This window comes from Manis pentadactyla, chromosome X (assembly GCF_030020395.1).
Source record: "Manis pentadactyla isolate mManPen7 chromosome X, mManPen7.hap1, whole genome shotgun sequence".
Taxonomy (NCBI): domain Eukaryota; kingdom Metazoa; phylum Chordata; class Mammalia; order Pholidota; family Manidae; genus Manis; species Manis pentadactyla.
Window position 1 is genome coordinate 103,797,291 of NC_080038.1, and position 21,779 is coordinate 103,819,069.

The 21,779-nt window shown below is 45.1% G+C and overlaps 1 protein-coding gene across 3 annotated transcripts in view; it reads right to left on the bottom strand.

Annotated features, from left to right (window-relative positions):
* COL4A6 (collagen type IV alpha 6 chain) overlaps positions 1-21,779 on the bottom strand; it is a 270,516-nt gene that overhangs the window by 22,286 nt on the left and 226,451 nt on the right. For 2 of the 3 annotated variants that reach the window (XM_057495272.1, XM_036924942.2), the window contains exons 14-26: positions 16,049-16,108; positions 14,981-15,025; positions 14,428-14,481; positions 13,116-13,185; positions 11,946-12,053; positions 10,883-11,023; positions 9,869-9,973; positions 7,968-8,128; positions 7,311-7,490; positions 6,576-6,759; positions 3,838-3,891; positions 800-871; positions 415-522 (exon numbers count right to left, since the gene is read on the bottom strand). In XM_057495272.1, coding sequence (XP_057351255.1) covers positions 415-522; positions 800-871; positions 3,838-3,891; positions 6,576-6,759; positions 7,311-7,490; positions 7,968-8,128; positions 9,869-9,973; positions 10,883-11,023; positions 11,946-12,053; positions 13,116-13,185; positions 14,428-14,481; positions 14,981-15,025; positions 16,049-16,108 — 1,342 coding nt within the window. The remainder of the gene's footprint in view (positions 1-414; positions 523-799; positions 872-3,837; positions 3,892-6,575; positions 6,760-7,310; positions 7,491-7,967; positions 8,129-9,868; positions 9,974-10,882; positions 11,024-11,945; positions 12,054-13,115; positions 13,186-14,427; positions 14,482-14,980; positions 15,026-16,048; positions 16,109-21,779) is intronic. The other variant, XM_036924944.2, reaches the window with a different exon arrangement.

Below are 21,779 nucleotides of genomic sequence, written 5' to 3' on the forward strand. Positions count from 1 at the left end.
GTGTGAGCAAAGGGCTAGAAATGGACAACTTCCTGTGATTCATCTGAATCTCACTCTCTGACCTGTAAGGAGCTGACCCAGTAAACTGCCATAGGACTGGCAGTCAGACAACCTGGCAGAGTCCTACCTCTGTCACTAGTGGCTTTGTGATCTCAGGCAAGTCACTTTCCACCTGAGCCTCAGTTTCCCATCTAAAAGCAAAGGGGTTGTCCCAGCTGATCTCAAATGGCTTTTATTACTCTGTATGCTATCATTTTCTAGCTCTCGGCTCTGTCTTGCCTGAGTATGAAATCAGAACCATCCCACCCATACCAGAGCACAAACCTAAGGCCCTATAATTGGTGGAGGGCTACTACAACACAGATACACACTCCACAAGAGGAGGAGCAGGTCAGGAGAAGCTCCTTTCCTTACCTGGCAATTCAGGGAGGTGAACCAATCCTGGACTTCCAGGCTTTCCTTTATTTCCACGTGATCCAGGTTGGCCAGGACTCCCAGGGAGACCATAAGCTCCTTTAGGGCCTGCAAACCCAAATATGAGTGGTGAGGGGGAAGCAAAGTCAGTGTAGTTCGGTATGATTTGTGACATTCTATCAAATATCCGGGTCTTTTGGAGGGCCTCTCTTACCCTCACCTCCCCACACAACCCTCTCCAGCAGCCATTCTTCTTCCTCAATACTTAACACTGCCCTCTTAGGAGGAATGGGGATCCCCAAATGCTACTGGGATATCCTCTGCTTCCTTTGGATCATGGTGCTTACAAGTGTGCTCAGTGGCTTTCTCTGGCCTTGTTCCATACCTGGGAATCCGGGAGCTCCTGGGAATCCTGATGGGCCATATGACCCAGGAATAATGCAAGGCAAGGTGATCCCTGTAAATGGTAATATGTAAGCATCTGGCGAACCCACTGAGTCACAGACAATTTCCACCTAGCATGCTCCGTTCCTCCCATTCCATTGAATGTGACGACGAAGCTCTTCCCACCTAGCAGCTAAGAGCCCATGCAGAAAAATCCTGGTATCAGAATCTCTTGGGAGTTACTCTACTGAAATTCCTTAAGGTAAGACCGTTCATCGTGTCCAAGTGCCACGGGGCATCACCTCCCAAACCATCAGTGTCTAGTGGGCAGTTACCTATGCCATGGATGTTCCCTAACCAGGCTTCCCAGAGGTGACCCGTGAAGGAACATCAGCAAATGTCAATTGCCTCTTCACTCTGCCCTCAGATGGAGCCTCTTTCCCTCAGGTGGGTGGCTGGGGTTAGTCCTAGGGTCCATTATGCCCATGACTAGATTGGAGAGTTTGAAGCCAAGACCTTTCAAGTTCACATGTCAGCCTTTTTCCTGGAATCAGGCTTTTCCCCCAACCTTTAGGTTATTTCGACACACCTCATTTGGATCTACTGAAACCTACAGATTGTGCTTGGTCAGATGTACCCATATGTCTGTACCAGGAAAATAGTGAAGGCTACTCTCTGGGCTATGAAAGGCCCTCCTCTCAGCTCCTCATTTGAAATGTTGACTCTGCTACTCAGGGAAAAGAGGAAGTCAATTCCAGTATTCAAGACATTGAAATTGGCATGCACGGCCTTTCACCTAGCAAATTCTTCCTTGCTCATTCATAATGCAAATAAAAAGAGCCTGTAAGATCACAGAGGGGAGGTTTACTAAAATACTGCTGAATTGTTTGTGGGCTCCCTCAAGTGCCATTTACAAACAATTGCTCTGCTAATTAAAATTGGTCTTGCCTATTCATTAAAACAATCCCTCAAGGTCTGCTTTAAGTAGCAGAGCCAACAGTGCTAATAAAGTACTATAGCTTTTGCCTGTACTTAAAATAAATCACAAATTGCGTTTCTCAAAGTTACGTATGCAGCCTATGACTCAGACTGCTTACTCAACTGGTTGGCATTCCTCCTCCAAACCCACTTCTATTTTCCAATAGAGAGGCTTGATGGCATTTTTAGCCCACTTCTTCCATTCCTCAATCAAAATTGTGAATCGAACAGTAATAATGCATGGTTAAGGAGCTGGGCTCTGAAGCCAGGCATACCTGACCTTGTATCCTAGTTCTGCTACTAACTAGTTGGTAGATACTTAACTTCTCTGAGCCTCAGGTGTAAAATAGGAGCTAGTTATCTCAGATGGTGTTTATGAGGACTATATGAAATAATGCTAACAGAACTAAGCACAGTGCCTGGCACCCTGGTGTGTGCTCACTGAGTATGTTTTTACATTTTACTTAAAGAGGAGTATTCAGGGGAACTCCTGCAAGGCCATCCCTAGTTTTTAACCTCAGTCAGGTTAGTGTCGCCACTATGTAGCCTGTGTAGATAACTAGCTCCCATTTTACCCCTGAGGCTCAGAGAAGTTAAGTATCTACCAACTAGTTAGTAGCAGAACTAGGATACAAGGTCAGGTATGCCTGGCTTCAGAGCCCAGCTCCTTAACCATACATTATTACTGTTCGATTCACAATTTTGATCGAGGAATGGAAGAAGTGGGCTACTTTTTGCCTTCTAGACATCAGGCTCCCACAGTCATATTTCCGTAGACGGGGAGATGGCCATAGGCCTGATTTTCCTGCATGGGGCGAGGGGGGGGGGTCACAACCATCTCCACCCTGTCAGTCATTAAGATGATGGATCTGTTTCTGAGGGTTATTTTCCTGCTATGGAAATATGCTGTATGGGCAAGCACCTCATGATGAGGTGCTTCGCTGTGAAAGGTCTGTCCATCCTGTGCTCGGCTTGGGCCTGGGTCGTTTGGCCTAGGCTGGAGAACTGCCTCCCTGCCCCTAGGTGGTATCATGAGAGGGGTCCTGGAGACGACTCCCATGCCCCAGCTGTTTCAATAGCCCACTGGTTCCAATGTGTCAAACACTAGTTCCATTGCTTAACCTCTTAAAAAACAAACTGGGTAAAATAAAAATATCCCTGGCTGGGTCCAAACATGAAGCCATCCATCCTCAATTTATGAGATCAGTTGCATAAATTCTTTTCACCTGTGACAGCCAGATTAAAAAAAAAACTTAGACGATGGGGACAAGGACCAGCATTGGAAAGGTCCCAGGACAGAAAAAATAATGACATAAAGGAAGATGAGCAGAAACCAGAGGAAAACAAAGACCTATTTCCCTTTTGCCTTAGCCCTGTCCTGTACAGCCCACCACACCACACTTGAGTATTTCAGCAGAGGGTCAAAATGATGAGAAGGTAAGGACTTCAAGTCATTCTGGTATCTGGCTCTTTTACTTTATCTCTGCCTTCAATTTTACATCCCTGAGATGTAAAGAGACGTCTTCCCTAACAAAGCAGAAATCAGCTCTATCCATTCTCTGGTAAGTGCAACCCATGATCTAATTATCCAGAATGTTCCCCATTAATGCCAAAATTCATCTTCCAAATGAAAAGCACCTCTGGTTATCAAGATTCTAGCATCTCAGTTTACTCTAGGTCCAATGACTAAGTATCAGACACATGTGGATCCTTCCAGGTAACTCCCAAGGCAAACCATGACCCCAGCTAAGTTCATAAAGTGAAGGTGCTCAAGGTAGAGGTCAGCCAAGCCATCAACATGCATGGTGAAGGAAATCAGCTGCTGCAAGAGGCTGCGTGCCCATTCACTCCTGTCCTCCGTCCCAGGAGGGATGTGCTGAGGAAACTCGGAAGCAGTGTCAGTGTGAGCCTTTGCACCCCAGCCTTAGGATCTCTCCTCCCCAGCCAGGTGCTCCACTGTGGGGCTCAAGACATTGTGAGTGTCTAAGATAAAGGTGAACAAAAAGGAAGGGGGCATGCCAACACTGTGCCGGGGAACCTCTAGACCTAGCTAGTTCTCACCTCCCTCTGGGTCTAAGTCTCCTTCACCAACCTTCTTCCTGCAGCAGCAGTCACCTGGACCAATCAAGTAAAGAAGAAAATTAAACCTGGACAGAAGTGCCTTGAGGCCCAAAGGAAGTCTTGTCTGCAGCCCCAGTATGTACACCAATCAAATTCCCTGTCTGGATGAAGTGGAGAGAGCTGGCACCCACGCAGGGTCAAGGACACAGTAGCTGCTTCCCTAATAACTGGGGTGATTGATTACTATGAGCATCTGCATTAGAGCCTCTTTGGAGACAGCCAGTTGTCTCCTTGCCCAGAGTTTATACTAATTCACACTACTGGCTTGAAAAGCTTCTGATGGCTACATTCCCTTTCCTGGCAGTGGAGCTGTCTTAGCCCAGACCACCACTGGTTGGAGTGAGTACATTTAAGAACAACATCTCCATTTTTCATAGCAACAGTAATGACCACAATGTAAATGTCTGGGGCCCATAGGTTATGTGCTTTTGGAATTGTGTGGAAAGAAAGCCAGGTTTAAGGAGTTACATTTGGCTGCAGTAGAGAGCGAACAAAGCTAATGCTCTGAAATGAAGTAATTTTTTGGAGAGTCTTGGTACTGCAACAAGAACAATTTCTGCATAAGGCATTTCCCAGGCTACAGCTTAGTATATCACTATATTCCTGAGAACTTTCTGTGGAAAGGTGGAAAGAGGAGAACTAGGTCTAAGACACAGCCCCTCAGTTATATAGGGACTGGGGAAGTTCAGGATAGAAATGGTCTCATGGGCTTCCTTCTGTTGACCCAGCCTGTTTACAAGCAGTTGGAATGTTGACAATACACAGATTTAAGTATAAGTTTTTGGTCCCACGTTATTTTAACTCATTTTAAACCCCAGTGGCCTACAAAACGAGTTGACCTAGAATGAAGACCCAGTTGGTGGAGGGCCAGTAGAATGACCACGAAGTAATGTCTTTGGGAACAGAGCTGGAAACGAAATTAGAGTTGACACTAGGACTTCCAAAAGGCAGAATGATTCATTTGATAAAACCCCTCACAGCCTTCGTTGGAATTTGTGAGTTGAAAAACTGACTTAGTTTTAACAATCTTGAATCATTGATTTTTAACTTGTACCATCATCCTTTTCACTAAAGTAGATTTTAAAATCAATAAAATTTTACAAGACCTGGTACCTGTCTTCTTTTTTGTAATTCTTCAAGGTGACAAAGTGGAAAGAGGAGAAATAGGTCTAAGACATAGCCCCTCTGCTACTGCAAAGGCCCTTTTTTCTCTAAGTGTATGTTCATTTCCTATGGAACACTGCACTACACTAGGCAGGTGGAGAAACACTAAAAAGTATTATGCTCTGAAATTAAGTAATTTTTGGATTCCCTTCCCTAGTATCTAGAGGCTTACAATGCAGTTGGGGAAAGTAAAAGCATTAATGGAAGGAAATGCAAGATTTAAGTGTCAATGACATACTGTGGAGGTCAAGGGAAGGCTTAGTGGAAGAAGTAGGGCTTATATAGAATCCTGAAAGATGGATGGGATGTGACCACATAGAGAAAAGAGGAAGAGCATTCCAGAAAAAAGGCAACATGGGCAAAATCTTGGAGTTAGAAATGAGCATATACTGTATTTGGGAACAGTGAAAAATTCTGTTGTCTTACATTTTTTTTAAATCATGAAAAGTGTAAGATAAGGTAGTTTAGAAAGGTTGGTTGTGTTCATGTTTGGAGACTTTTGAATTCTAGGCTATGTAGTTTGGACATTATCCTATATTCAGCAGAGACCATCTGTGGCTTTGGAGTAAGAGAGTAACATGATATCAGTAGCTTACAGATATTAATTAGCAGCAGTGTTCATAGTAAAATTGAGTGGGGGAAGTCTGCAGGTACGAGATGAGAAACTATTTAGGAAGTTGCTGTCATTCACTCACCCAGTCATCCATCCATCCATCCATTTATTCCAACAAATACGTAGGTATTTGATAAGCTAAGCATGAGATAATGAGAGCTTAATAGCAAGAAGAGGAAGGGAAGAACATAAGAATCACTGAAAATGAAGAATAAGGGATGAATTCCAAGCTTTCAAACTTCAGATGACTATAAGAAGTGTAGTACCACTAAGAAATATAGAAGTTGTGGAAACAGAAACTGGGATGAAGAGCTGTTCTGGTTATACGGAAGAGGGTGATTTATTAGCACAGTCCCTTCACTATCTGTAAGCAGGATTGTCACTGATTTTAACTACTGAAACTCAAGTGGAAAAGGAAGTTATATAAATGCAAGGGACTTAAGGTATGAAATGGAGATTAGACTACATACAACTAGGGTCTCTCCTCAATCTGAGATCCTGTGAATCAAGGAAACGTTCTTCCCTGATGATATTACCAAACAACTTCAAGGACACCTTGTCTACACTCGCACTCATTACTCAGATGGCACTTGTAATAAATGGTCATCTAGCTTCTGCTTGAAATTTTCCAGGGATTGTGAGCTCATAACCACCCACAATAGCTCTGTCACTTTTCAGACTACACTGTTAGAAGTTTTTCACTAAGTAGAGCTGAAGTCTATACTGTTCTATGTAAGTGTACCACAGTACAGGTAGACGATTCTTTTTCCACATGAAAACCCTTCAGAGGATTGAAAATAGTGATTATAACCAGCCAAGTCTCTTCATGCACCTGGGTCATATCTATACTCTGCAAGGGGGCAGTTTTCCAAGTTCAAAGCCATCTGATTCCTGGACTCACCTGGACGCCCAGGGAGGCCTTGTTGCCCTGGTAATCCATTGATGCCTTGATCTCCAGGAAGCCCACGAGGTCCAGGAGATCCTGGTAGCCCAGTTCCTGGGGGGCCAGTTGGACCACTATGGCCTTTTTCACCAGGAGGTCCTGGAAACCCCTTTTCACCTGGGAAGCCCGGTCCACCATCACCCTAGAGAACACATAAGAAAGAATGAAAGCCCAACTTAGAGTCTTATCTGGAGAGTCCTCTGACCACAGGAAAGAGGTAACCAGTGTGACCAGTGCTTTACTTTGTGTTCAAATTCTCTGTCACTCTAGTTTATCAATCAAGTCCTCGGAGTTTATGTACTGGGAATGAAGCTTGTGAACCTTGGGTGATCTGATAATGCAAAAGGTTCTAAATTGACAGGGTGTCAGGCAGGAAATAGGAGTGGGATAAGACTTGGGGTCACAGAAAGCAGCTGGATTACTTGCAAGGGGAAGGTACTGAGAAGCTGAAGCATTTTAAGTGATGTGGTCAATTGTTACCAGCATTTATCAAATGAGACAAAGACCCATTCTGAGAAAGAGTCCTATTTTACAGAAAGGAAACATACAGAACAAACAGTATCAGTGGCAGAGGAAAGAATTGATGCTCTGGACTCTGGTCTGCCCTATCTCATGGTGTAGTGGCCATCAGAAGCCCCTCTAAGTCAGATGTGAGGATTTATGGAGCTAATCACCCAGGAATGATCAACTTACCGGAAGGCCTGGCAGACCTGGGAAACCTGGTATTCCAGCCTTGCCCGGAGCTCCTGTTGGACCAGGGAGTCCCTGGGGGCCAAGATCACCCTGCTCCCCTGGCATCCCTGATTCTGTAGTGATGGTTGGGTCCCCTTTCTCTCCTTTGGGGCCTGCGGGACCTTGAGGTCCAAATAAACCCTGACAAAGAGATAAAAGGGAATGATCAGGAGATGCAGACATCATAGAATTCTGGCACCTAGCATAGGTTTGACCTAAAACAGGTCCTTGGGTATATTGTGGCACTGTTCTGGGCACTTGATTATCTTGTCATCTTGGATTATAATTGCCCGTTTATTTTCTTATCCTTCCTAAAATTTGAAATCTTTGAAGATGGTAACCTTGCCTTAATTCCAATTTTATCCTCAGGGCCCCAGCACAGTGCTTGGCAAATGTAGATAATCTTGGGCAAGGGAGGGAGGGAGGAAACATAGGTAGGTTAAAGAAGAAAGGGACTTTAGAGATCCAATTAGACTTCTCCATATTACACATCAAAAACTTGAAGCTTTGTTTTATTCCTATCCTTCTTTTATGTGTTTTAGGAAAGTGATTGGTGAGGAATGAGAGGCATTGAAATCTCCCGCTGCTCCCTCAGGGCCAAAGTTTTGCAAGACTTACTGGAGCCCCTGAAGGGCCCTGTGTACCCCCAGAGCCTGGATCTCCTCTGGTTCCTTTAATGCCTGGAAGGCCCACGAGACCTGGTGGCCCAGGCAGGCCCAGCTCCCCAGGTGGTCCAGTGTTGGGGACACCACCATCACAAGCACAAAACCCTGAGTCCCCTGGGGGAGAAAAAGATAACATTAGACAAAGTGGACCATGTTTCCAAGAAGAAAGAAGACCTGACAGTGGTAATTTGTGACTTGAACAACTCCAAGGAAGGAATTGGAAGGCTGCAGAGAACTGGCTCAAACGCACCAGGTTCAGTCTCCATCGAAGTCCATTTGTGCGGGTGATTTGGATTTCGTTAGTCTGGGGTGGAGCCCAGCCATCAGAGAATCTAATGTGCAGCCAGAGTTGAGAACCACTGACCTATGCTAACCAACTGAGAGTCTGGAATTAAAGCCACCCAGCGTTCTCTTCACCAAAGTTTCTTTTCCCCTGTCTTTTGCACACAGAGACAAATGCCAAATAAACTGATGATAGGGATTTCAGCAAAGCACCTTTGAAGAGGTATCAAGGAGTCACTAGCACCATAGCCCAGCCACCTATACCTTCCGTGCTTATGACCTGGAAAATGAGAATTGAGGTCAACATAGGTGACTTTGAGTTCCCTTAAGATTCCGAAGGGCCTCCTCTTATTTTAGAGAATTGATAATCCCTGAAACTCTGAGGAAAAAAGCCTGTTCTCCAAACTAGCACTTCTCAGATGTGATCCGTGGACCTCCTGCATGAGTCAGCTACCATGGTTGTTTATAAGACAGCTCACTGGGCTTCATCCCAGCTTAATCAGTCAGACTCTCAGGCAGCCAGACCTGAGAATCTAATTTTTAGTTGTCTCCCCTAGGTGATTCTCATGTACAATGAAACTTGAGAATCACTATCACTATTCCAGACTTAGAGAAAACCTTGTGGTCCCATGGGAATATAGAAGGGGAAGCATTAGAGCATGTTCCATTTTTAGGAGAGAGAATGGTATCAAGAAGTACACTAGCTGTGTAGCGAGTCAGGAGGGAAGGGCCAAGCTTAGCATTTCATTCTAAGGCAAGACTGGCAATTTAATGTCCTTTTCCCCCAAATAGTCTTCCTTGGATCTGAACAGTAGAGATGAGGCTTTCAAAACCTTCTGAACTAGCTCTTATACTCAAGTAGTGACATTTTATGAACAGGGCAATGAGATAAGTTAGGACCTCTCTGCTAAAGGTTGAGGAGAGCTGTTAATTCCTTGAGAGAAGAAGGGAGATCTCAGGCCATCCCCATACCTCTCTTCAGCCAGTAGATTCACCTCTTCCTCCACCCTGGCCTGGGCTGCCACTATAATGAATTGGTTTATCTGAGCTTTAACATCTTCCCGTGAGTATGAAATGGAGGAATGACCCAAAGGCAGCAAGGAGATAGATAGAACGGTGCAGCTGAGCTGGGGTAATCAATCTGTCCTTCAGCATCAGTGGGGGCTGGAGTTGTTTTCCTGAAGCCAGTTGGCTTTTTCAGAGTGCCAGGTTTTGACCTGTTCAGAGCCCTTTTCCTCAGGCTGAAGGCAATAAGTGACTTAGAGCCTTGGCCTTGCAAACCGGGAGGGGTTGCGGCATGTGCGGTTAGCACCCTAGTCTGCGGACAGTAGCTTCTTCGGGTGGAGGGAGCAGGAAGAGAAGCCTGTGAGCCACTTTGTCCTGTGTGACCTCCATTGCTAGCCTCAGTCTTAGAGCCCCAAATAGAACACTTCCAACAATTTTATAATCAAATTTCCCATCAAGATCCAAGATAGTTTCTGTTCAGGTTCTCAAGGCTGTTGGTTTGCTCAGTGCTCGGAAAGCCTTCTTCAAAGGTTTGGGGAACAAAGAAACCCAATGGGACAAAATGACCTTTTATTCCTTTGAGGCCTGGGTGTCCTTTTGGACCTCGTTCTCCTCGGAGACCAGGGAACCCTGGCTCTGTGTTCTGTAGGGTTCCAGTGTCAAATGCTGGACCTTCAGGAAAAAGAGACATAAAAGATTGGCACTTTATGTAAGCCTGAGCCCATTTGACTCAGCATAGCCACAGCAGCTCAGCCACCAAGGCCTGTGTCCTTAGGTCTCAACAACCAGAGTAGAGATCAAAAAAAAAAATCCAAGACAGGGACCCAGGGTCTATAGCAAGTCCATCCTCCATTGGCTTAATTCACTCTAATACTACTTACAGAATGTCTACTATGTTCCAGGCACTGGGCTAACCACTGGGAATACAGAAATGACCAGGGCAGCTTCAGTAACTAACAGTCCCAATTCTATCTCAGAAAGTCCTCTTAGGACAAAAAAGGAAATGGTCATCAGCTGCAATCAACGGTCATGGGATTTAGGTTGCAAAGAAACATGCTGGGCATACTTCCAGTCTTTCTTAGAATCCAGAATCCTGTACTCAGGTAGATGATCTTAGGAGAAGAAGCCCCGTGGAGGCTTTTAGCAGCTGTCTTGAGGATCCCGGCTTGGCTTCCCATGTCTCAAGCTCTTAGCCCACCGCATTAGAGCCCTGAGGACCAGGGAAAGCTTGAAAGAGCCAGTGCTACTTCTTCAGGAGCTATAAGGCCAGAGGCCTAGGGGCTGAGAACAGTGAAGGATGGAATGAAATGAGTACAAGAGTTGGAAGGCATTTGGTAGTGTTTGGTCATCGAGATGGCCCCAGCTTGCTTGTCCCTTGATGGACACTCTGACTGCTGTAGTTGCTAACCTGTACAAGCAGGGCTCTGACTCAGAGAGGACAGGGCTTTCATCACTGTCCCTTTGCACTTATCATGTGTCCTGGCTTAGCTGCTCCACCTGTGAAATGCTCCCTTCCTCAGAAATCATGACTGTTCTGTAGTCATGCAGCCTCAAGACCAAAGAGAGAAATGAACAACTTACCAGGTAGGCCTGGTAGGCCTGGTAGGCCTTGAAAACCATCTCTTCCAGGGAGACCAGCTGCCCCAACTGTGGAGTGGCCTGGGCTTCCTTGGTACCCCTTCATACCCGGAACTCCCTGGGGCCCTAGGGCACCTCGGATACCTGGAAGGATAAGCCCACAGAAAAATGCTAATCATATCACTCTGCGCTTCAGGGTTATTCCAGTCAGTGGCATACATTGGAAACTAACTTCAAGCGAACATTTGGGAAAGCATTTGCCCTTCTCTTGCCTCAGAGTTAGAAGGGTCCTTAGGAACCATCCAGCCTAATGCCTTGGGAAATGAAGCCCCAAAACATGAGGAAACGTGGTTGGGGGCACAGAGCTTCTTAGTGTCAAACCTGAGAGGGACACCTGGGTCTCCATGCACCCACTTCTCGATTGTTTTCCACCTTCGTGCTGGGATCAGGTGTACCTCCTCTAAGTGGCTGCTTTAAAAGCACAGATATCCTTACAGAGGCCCATCTCCAAGGAATTTAGAAACTGGTGTCTTTTAAAAGTAGTGTTTGAGGTTTTCTATTTGGGATATTACGGCCTTGCAGACTCCAGCATGCCTCTTCTCTGTCTACTGCTCCAGAATGGTATACGGGTATGCCCCTCCAGTGACTCTTTCAAGGGTGTCATCCATAGAATCCTGGGGCCATTTAGTGCCTGAGTTAAGCACAGAGGGAGGATGTGGGTATGAACTTTCCCCTGGGCTCTTGCCCACCCCTTCTGGCAAGCATCAGTGTGAGGGCACATTCCCAGAAGAGCAACAAGGCTCCCTCTGGGTGCTGTGAACCTCACTGACAGCCTAGGACTGCCTGTCTAGCTAAGGCACATTACTGAGGCCAAAGGAAAGCTGCTCACCCAGGCACTAACCTCATACACAGTAGCCTTGGGCAGGCAGTGGGCCACTGACTGACTATAGCCTACCTCTCTTCTACTGACTATATATGTACCCAGACCAGAAGTATGGAAGGGGCTGCTAGGCACCAGAGTGGGTAGAGGACCAATCTGTGCAGGGGGTGGGTTAGCTTCTTTCACCTGGTAAAGCTGGTAAGCCAGAGCTGCCAGGAGGGCCAGGCAGGCCCTGGATGCCTTCATCTCCTTTAAGGCCTGGGAGGCCTGGCATACCGGGGTCTCCAGGATAACCTGGCATTGCAATGAAAAAAAAAAAAGCAGTAAGCAAACCCAGAGGAAGCCCACACATGCCACAAAATGCCTAAGAAGAGTTGTAAGAAGATGTCCTCAGGTTAGAAGTGCCTTTCTTGCCCTTCGTAGTTCTCCCAGATGCTAATGGCCTCCCGTGATAATGGGCCTACTTCAGGTAAGGCTCCACTAGTGTTCAGAACTGGTCTGGCCAGAGCTTGTTTTCCATGATAAGAACTGGTAAGTACTGGGAAGGTTCTTCTACTACTACTAATTTGCCATATGCCTCAAATGTCTACCATTTAGGTTAAGGTACTGAAGTGTACTTATTCAGGTTATACACATAGTTTTCCCGGGAGTAGAATACAGGAAGCTGCTGTCAATCACTAACACCTCAGATTCAGTGAGTTTAGCAGACAGGGCATGGATTGAGGGGCTAAGAGGAGAGGGATAAGTTAGGGAACTCAGGTGGAAGAGGCGCTATAGTAGAAGCCTTTGTCAGGCAAGTAGTAGCTGGAGACACCAGGCATCTGGATCTTTGGAGAAGGCAAAGAGAAGAGTTGGGCACATGTGGGAACTAGAACAAGCAGAGGTAAAGACAAACTTTCAAAGCATCATTCTGTGGAGGGCTGTCAACTACTTGTCTACTAGCCAAAGATACTTTTCCACTGCCTGGGAAATTGTCAAGCTCAAGCATAAGTGGGATCAAGTAGGTAAGACCCTGAGTGTTCCATGGCATTGGTCTGAGTCATCCTAGCTGGGGAGGATATCAGTCCTTCCTAAAGCATCACTAAGAGAATCATTCTTAGCAAATCCAGGCCCAGGGTGACCCAAATCCTAGTCTTGGTGGACTTGACACAAAAATGGAGTGCGGGGCTTGGCTTCTTTGCCCAAGACATTGGAGTTAGAATAATTCCCCCATTTCAGGACCCCTGCACAGCCCTTGGGAACATCCAGTTTAGTAGCAGTTCAGTGGCTGACAAAGTATCCTTTTAACAATTACAAGGAATATAGAATTTAACTGCCCGCCTTTTCTTCTCCACTCAAATCAATGCGAAGTTGCACCTGAGATCACAGCACCATCTGTATCAATGAGAACATCTGGGCCTGGCAGGCCAACGCCACCCTTTTCACCCTGCAAAGATTAAATACATTAAACACAAATATTTCCGTGACTGTGCCACCCAAGATCTATGTGCCCTTTGAAGCCATTTTCCAGGAAAATGAAAGGTTTCTACTTCTGTAACCCTATTTCCAACTAGTCCATAGGTTAATTTCAAAGTCCAGTAACTTTAAGATGAAGGTGACAAGGCAGTCAGAGTCCTGACACTCAGTTGCCAACCTGTCAAGGACAAGGGATCCCACTTTTATTTTGCAACCTCAACTCCTGGACAATCTGCTTCTAGGCCTAGGAAACATCACAGGAATAGACAACATGGCTGCATCCCAGATGTGCTAAGGGGGAGAAGAGTTTCACTTTTTTTCCACCCTCAGCATGCCTAGGATTCTGCTGCTGTCACTGCCCTTGTTAGTGGGTGATGGCAGGCAGAGGCAGTCAAAGGAGTCCTCATTCTCCCAAGAGAGGGACTCAGGCACCAGAATCAGATACAGTGGCCTATCCTGGGTGGGGGGATGGGAGCCCTTTGCCCCAGGTGCAGGTAATAAGGGGATGCATTGTCTGTAGAGAATTTAAAAACAGTAATACAACTGAAAAGCTGACAATTCTAAACAATGTCAAAAATAAAATATTCCTTCCTGTAGGGATGGATTTGCTCCCACGGGCCACTCCCCAACCTTTTAATCTACCATGAATCAAGTAGCAGTTAATGAATGCTCATCAGCTTTGTGTTGTTGAAACTGGTTGCACTGATTCCATGTGAAAAGAGTAACATCTAAAATGTCAAAATATTAAAAAAATACTTCATCTGCTATGTAGGTATTTGCTCTGGTCTGAATGTTTGTGTCACCCCCACTCCTTCAAATTCCTGTTGTTGAAAACCTAATGCCCAAGGGATGGTGTCAAGAGGTGGGGCCTTTGGGAGGGGATCAGGTCATGAGGGCAGGGCTCCCATGACTGGGATTAGCGCCCTTATCAAAGAGGCCCCAGAAAGCTAATTTGCCCTTTTCACCACGTGAGTACACAGCTAGAATCAGCGAGTTTCCAAGCCAGAAGAGGGCCTTCACCAGAACCCAACCATACTGGCACCCTGATCTCAGACATCCAGCCTCCAGAACTGTGAAAAATAAAGTTCTGTTGTTTATAAGCCACCCCATCTGTGATATTTTGTTATAGCAGCCCAAACAGACTAAACAGCCTTTATGTTATTTCCTCATCCTTCCACCTCCCCAATCCTGGATTTTTACTTCCCAACATTACCTTAATTCCTGGGAATCCATTAAGCCCTGGAAAACCTGAGGACCCTTTTTTGCCCTGTAACAGAAACACAGTAGTTGTTACAACTAAGTTGAATGTCTAAGGGCATAAGAGGGGCTGGTCTTTGGATTAGGCCAGAGCAAATGACATGGAGATCTTGTCTGGCATTCCGGGGTATGTATGGATTCTACCTGACTCTGGAACCTATTAAATGTTCTACAAGGCAATACAGCACTAGGTAGCCAGCTTGCATATTAGAAGGCACGAGGGCTACAAAGCTAGAGATGCACACACACAGGCTGGCCTTGCTAGGGCCTGATGATAACACGTTAAAGAAGTGTGACTGCATCACTGCCTGGCACAGCACCAACTGGGTACTCCTCTTCTTGGGTGAAAATAAAGGGAGAGAGTAACTGAGATACCAATCAAAGGGAAGTGGACAATTTGTATTACATGCAGTGTCTCCCTTTGGATTGATGGCCATGTTAAGTAAAGCAAATGGGTCCTTTGATTAGGATTTTAAACAACAAGGCTTTAAAGATATTAATCAAAGTACCTGACTCCCTGGAGGGCCCTGGGCTCCTTCTAAACCCGTGGGACCCTGTAAAGAGAATAGAAGCACCTTAGAAAGATTAATAGCTCACACTAGGAAAAGCTGCTAGACTTACATAACAAAGCTGTCCAACTGAGTTCAGGATTTAGCAGCTCCTAAAATCAGGTAAGAGAATGTTCCTAGACTTGGCTTAATGACTTCTTTCTAAGCACTAATCCATCAGGCTGAATAGCGACACAGAGCATTTTTAAAGAGCTAAAGAAATGGAAACATTTTAAGTATTAGGTGGAATTTGGTAGAAGGGCTGGGTGGTATTGTACTCAGTCTGCATTAGTTCCAAGTCATGAGATTTTTAAATAGATTGTGGGAGGGCCTCTTGTTTCTCATCCCAAAGCATTCTTTGTTGGTGATTATGTGTTTTCAAGACAAGGGAATAGGGAAAACTAGTGAAAGAAATGGCGGGGTAATGGATGAACATTGCTGAATACTCAAAAGACTCTTAACAACCTTCATGACCAATGTAAAAACAATTCTTTACAATGTTACTTCTTTAAGGCTAAGGTTGGCCAATTGCTTACAGCCTAAGACCTAAGTGCCTGAAGCTAAGAATCAGAGAAGCTAACAGTTAAATCTCCTGAAGGGAGATTATTAATGAAAACTATTGACTCCAAACATCTATGTTCTAGAATTTCCCAGACTTGTTTCTGTCCTATAAAATTGCTCTTGGCCCTCTTTCTTCCATTCCTGCAGCCCCCTCTAACCCTTCCACATTCTCTCAGGATAGAATGCAATGAAAGTAAGACAAAGTATTTAGCCCAGAAGATAATATACATGAGCACAAGGAGAGTAAATAGGTTAAGGAGTCACTTAGCATAAAGGGTACACCATTCCTTATTCCAGGGAACCACTAAGTCAAGGTAATAGAGCAAAGTGGAGAAGAGGAGGTCTTGGAGAACCTGCTAGAGGGTTGAGGAAGAGAAATAAGAGAAGCTTAGGTGGCCATCAAGTTACATGACAAAGATGCAAACAGGAAAGAAAATGGACCAAGTGAGCAACATTCCAGGCTCATACCCTAGGTCCTGGCAAACCAGGGATTCCTTTTTCTCCCTTTTCTCCAGCAGTTCCAAATCCCTAAAGGAAAAAAGAAACCACAAGTTATAACATTCAATTACTCATTGGTCTCTTGGCTCCATCCAAACCAGGGAGGTAATTTCAAACTAGCTCCACGGTCCCTGCTGGGGAGGCTCACCATGCTGAGTCTCTTGTCAGTGCCTGGGAAGCAGACAGGGCCTGAATGTAACTTGGGCCATTCATTCAAGGTTCCCTTTTGGTTCTAGAAGTAATGTCTTCTCCCCGAAACACTATTACATATATTTATAGCAACATAGGCTAACAGTATAGAAATGATTAAATATCTAACCTTGTTGATCTTCCAATGGAGAAACTAACACTCAGAAGGCATCTTGTATGGGTTGCAGAATCAATGAGACAGACAGGTCTTCAGACTTCCTTCCTGGGCCTTTTCCTTGAGAACAGGCTACCTTCCATAATCTAGGAGCTTGGTATTTTGATCCACAAATGGAGCACTGCATTCATTCTTGGGGGTCAATACTACAGGGAAGAGCTTTTGCCCTTTGGAGACATGATGACTGCAACATTCTCTTTAGCAGGAATGAATATTTCTATCTAGGCATGGTCTACAACCCAGCAGACCCTAGGAGCATACCAAAAAAGACTACAAGATGGTCAACTCCTTTTGCTCTGCTGGTGTGGGCAAGTGGAAGTGAGGGCTTGTGGTCATAGACATTGGGGGATTCTCTAGGGGCAGGCAGAAATCCAAAAAGGAGAGTGAGTGAGAAAGACCTCATACCCCTCTGGGTTCAAGGCAGGCATATTCTAGGCCTCAAGTTACAGAAGAGTTCTTTACCAAAGTGGATAAAGCTTTTCACGGCAAACTTAACTGAGGCCATTTTGTTATTTGTTTAAAGTGGGACTTTCTGGAGAATAGATTTGGGCAAACCACATTTAGGCCTGTTGTGAGAGTATAAGGAGGTAGTGAAGCTTTCTCGAATGTAAGCTTAAGAAAGACAGTCAATGTGGTGGCACTTCTCCTGTTGTCCTGTTGATGTGACCTTGCTCAGCTGGTTGTGAAGGCACTGTTATCCCATTTGTAGTTTTTTCTTCTTATACACTTAGGGCTTTCCCACAGGTAGAGGCTGAATACTCCTTAGCTTTCTAGGAAATCATAGTTCTGCATTCTCGAATTGGAAACCAAGGCATGCTGCCACCTGGTGGAATGTGTCTACTGGACCCCTGAAGTCAGACACTTCAGGCAGCCTTTCCTGGCAGTCCACAGAGCTTCGGCAGCCCGCACTGGCCCACATTTGTAAAGAGCTAAGATGGGTTGTGTATGAAAGTTTATAAGCAGAAGGTCTATATCACACTCACTTCTGTCCCCTTCAAGGCATGTTACCACAGGCTGAACACATACAAAGTGGTTGAATATGTACTTGTTGAATGGAATAATGACCCAGAGAACAAAACCATTGCAAAAGATGAAGGAAAAAATTTCCAGCAACTGTCTCCTGCCTCCTACCTATCTTGCCCAAAGTCATAAAGACAAAGAAAACTTGTCCTTCTTCTTCAGAAAGCAGAAAGAATCTCTGGACTCTTACTTTCTCTGAGAGAGGGCCTGAGAGTTTATGCGATAATATGAACAAAAATAAATAAATACACAAGAACTTTAAAAAGGAAAAAAATTACAGAAAGTAATTTCTCTGTGTGGGTTAAAGCCAATAAAACATAAATGACTTGGCAAGATTTGGGGCTGTAGGCTCAGCATGACTTCCAGTGCAGGGGGGCACTATACAGGGCCCCGCAGAACTGGCTGTTCTAGCACAGTGTCCTGGGATCTGGCTCTGTCACAGTCTTCATCATGAGCTGTTCTTCACCCCTTCTCACCCATGCCAGGAAGGCCTCATTAGAGCACTAGCTTAGGTGTTTCCAGGTGTACTCCCTAGGGCCCTGGTCTCCTGGTATTTCTGGTTCAAGGATAGTAGTGGCTCTGCAAAGCCTCAACTTCAGTTCCGTGGCCAGGAGTAAGTGGGGATGATGCAGTCCCTGGGGCGGGGTGAGGAGGGTGGTGAAGAGAAAGGCAAACTGCCAACACTAGGCTGGAACCCGGGGCTGTCAGGACCCACTGACGAGTGAAAGCCACTTTGACCGTGGGTCCTCAGAGGCATGCTCACCTGACAGGCAGGCGTCTACGTGGTCACCTTCTCCTCGAGCTTCTCCCCCCAACCCACAGCAGGCTCCCGATGGCCCCAGTGAAGGCAGTGCAGATGGCCAGAGCCACCTCTGCCACAAGGGCACCTTCCTAGCAGGGGAAGGCAGGAGGGAGGCCAAAGCGTGGAGGCGGGGTGATGCCATCGGGGAGGGGCCGGGAGGGATTTGTGGGGATATCTGGGAAGCTAAACTGCTGAAATCTGCTCTGCTTGGCACTGCAAGCATGACTGGAGATTTGAAACTTCAGACGTTAGGCAAGTCAGTCTCTTTGTAGACTTGGACCAAGTCACACTGCCATTATTGCCCCTCAGGGCACCAGGGCCTAGGGGCCTAGCGTAAGTCTGTCACACTGGGGCTCTTCCTCCATAAGACCTACCACCAGGAAAGCCTGGTGCTGGGTGGAGGGAGAACTCCACCTGCCCAATAGCCCACTAGTTGACTCAGATCCACTCAGTAGGTACCTCAGGATTTGCCTGCTTCTTCTCTTGTCCCTCCCCTCATCTCTCCCTTTTTGCTGTACCCTGTTTGCTGGTCCCCTGGACAGAGGGCGCACAGATGTCTGATTCTCTCTGACGATCTCCATGGGAGGCCTGCCCCTGTGAGTGTTCTGCTGGGGACAAGAGAAGGAAATGTGTGATGCTGGGGCTGAGCCAGAAAATCAAGGATATTTGCTCACTGCAGAGGGGAAAGGAGAGAGAATACGAGGCATCAGTCTGTCAGGCTGGCCTCTTGTCAGCAGCTCCTGCAAAGATTTAGGCTCCTATGGAGAGTAAACAGTTAAAGGGAACCTTTTTGAGATTTCCTAGAGATTTCCATCCTCAGTGTGGCCTTGCGTCTCAGTGAGTGTGAATGATTGAAAGCTGATGTGAGGGCATGGTATTCAAGAAGTGTGTTTCGTCTGAAAAGCCCAGAGTATCTCAAACACATTACCACTCTTTTTCTCACAAGGTTTCTATCAGAAGGCCCAGAAGGCACCTTTGAATGTTCCCATTAGGCAGACAGAGAGAAAGGCATACGTTGGAGATACTGTGGGTTGGCTTCCAGATCACCACAAAAAAGCAAATATTGCAATAAAGCAAGTCAAATGAATTTTTTAGTTTCCCAACGTATACAAAAGTTATGTTCACACAATACTGTAGTCCGTGAGGTGTGCGATAGCATTATCTAAAAACCAATCTATATACCTTAATTAAAAATACTTTGTGGCAAAAAAAAATGCTAATCATCATCTGAGCTTTTGGCCAGTAGTAAGCGCTGATCACAGATCACCATAACAAATATAATAATAGTAGAAAAGTTTGAAATATTGTAAGATTACCAAAATGTGACACAGAGGCAATGAAGTGAGCAGATGCTATTGGGAAAATTGGGTGATAGGCTTGCTCAGTGCAGGGTTACCACAAACCCTCAATTTGGAAAAATAAGCAGCATCCACAAAGCACAAAAAAGTGAATTGTAATAAAATGAGGTATGCCTGTATTAGGAGTGAAGGAGCTACATTATTTGGCCAGGATTGTGTGTCGAATCCATGTCCAAGTGGGCTGAGAACTCTGTTTTCTTGATTCCCACCCTCTGAAAATACCCTGTGCTATATTAAGTACTTCACTATATTAAGTATTTTCCTGCTTCTATGTCTTTACAATCAACTGGGGTTTCTATTTTTCAGCCCACATACTGTGAAACACTGGAAATGCTGAGCTTGAAATGGAATTGCAATTTATGACTGAGCACTGCTGTCACCCAGTCCTTCTTCTTTTACAGGACAAAAGGGAGCAGGGCGTAAGTGCAGCAGGGAAAAGCCTGTGAGGCTGAACTGGGAATGGAATGGAGGAAGGGAGGGAGTGTGAGCCAGTGAACTCAGTAACACCAGAGATCATAAAATCTACTACCAGCAGGACAAGAGCAGACGGGACTGTAGGGGGCAGTATGGTATGGGGGAAAAGCCCTGAATTGGCTAGAATTCAGGAAAGCTGAATTTCAGTCTCAGCTCTGCTAATAACTTGCTGTGTGACCCTGGACAAACCTCTTCATCTCTTCAGGCCATGGTTTCCTCATCAGTAGAGGGAGATAAACCCAGCCCACCCTGCTTACCTCCAGGGATGATGCGAAGTGACTAGAATCTATGTGAATTGCTCACAAGAAGGCACAAACCTTACTCCCCAGCCCACTTGCAAAGTATTTTATATCTGTGCTGTCCAATAGAAATGTGATGTGAGCTCCTATGCTATTTTAAATTTTGTAGTAGCCACATTAAAAAAGTAAAATAAATGAGATTAATTTTAATGACATTTTATTTAACCAAATAAGCATATTGTCATTTCAACAAAAGTTGTTAGTGAGGTATTTTAGATTATTTTCCTCACACCTAGTGTTTGAAATCTGGTGTGTATTTTACACTTACAGGACATCTCATTTCAGACTAGCCACATTTGAAGAGCTCAGTAGCCCTATGTGGCTTCTGGTTATCATATTGTACAGCACAGTTTTATACTTTGTAAAGAAACTTTCTGTACATTGTGAGTTGGGCCTCAGAACAGTAGATATAACCATTGTCATTACAGAGATACAGAGAAGTCAAAACAGTAGATATGACCATTTCCATATTGTGACCATTGTGACTATTGCTACAGATACACAGAGACGTTCAGAGACTTGAAAAGGCCCCAGAGCTAGAGCTGGGTCTGAAGTCTGGAAATCCTATCTCCAACACCAAGGTTCTCTCCCTTTCTGATTCATTAGATACTAAGCCGATTAAAATCAAGGACACTGAGGCAATTGTCTGTGCCCTGTGTTTCTATGGAGTAATAGGGACCAGCATGGAAGCAACCTGTGCGATGGCTCTAGTGCTTCTGTTTTCTGGCTACCCAGAGAGACCCAAAGTGTTTCAAAGAACTGTGGGGAAGCACTGGAGTCACCTGTCCTCACTTTGATTCATCCATTACCCTGTCCCCCGCCCCCTGCACCCAATCCATGAAAATCTTATCAGCTTCTCCTTCTAAACTCACAGTGCAATTTAAGAGACATATCAACCAAAAGTAATATGTGGATCTCATCTGGATTCTCAACCATAAAGGCAATTATAAAAAATAATTGAGACAATCATAAATCTGAATTCTGACTTATTAACTGATATTAAGTAATTAACTGATACTTAGCGATGATACTGTCACAATTTTTTTAAAAGTCCTTATCTCTTAGAAATACTGAGGTATTAATGATGAAATGATATGTTACTTGCTTCAGATTGGCCGTCGAGTTGCTTATTATTGAAGCTGGGTAATGAGTACACAGGGGGGTTATTTTGCTATTCACTCCACCTTGTATATGTTTGAAATGTTCCATAACAAAAAAGTTTAAACCGTTTACATTTTGAATCCATGCACTGCTCTCCATTTCCATTACTATCACCTTAGTCCAAGCTGCTACCATCTTCACCTGCACCACAAGAGAGATCTTAAAAATACAAGTCAGAGCCTCCTAACTGCTTTCCATTACATTTACCATAAAAGCCACATTG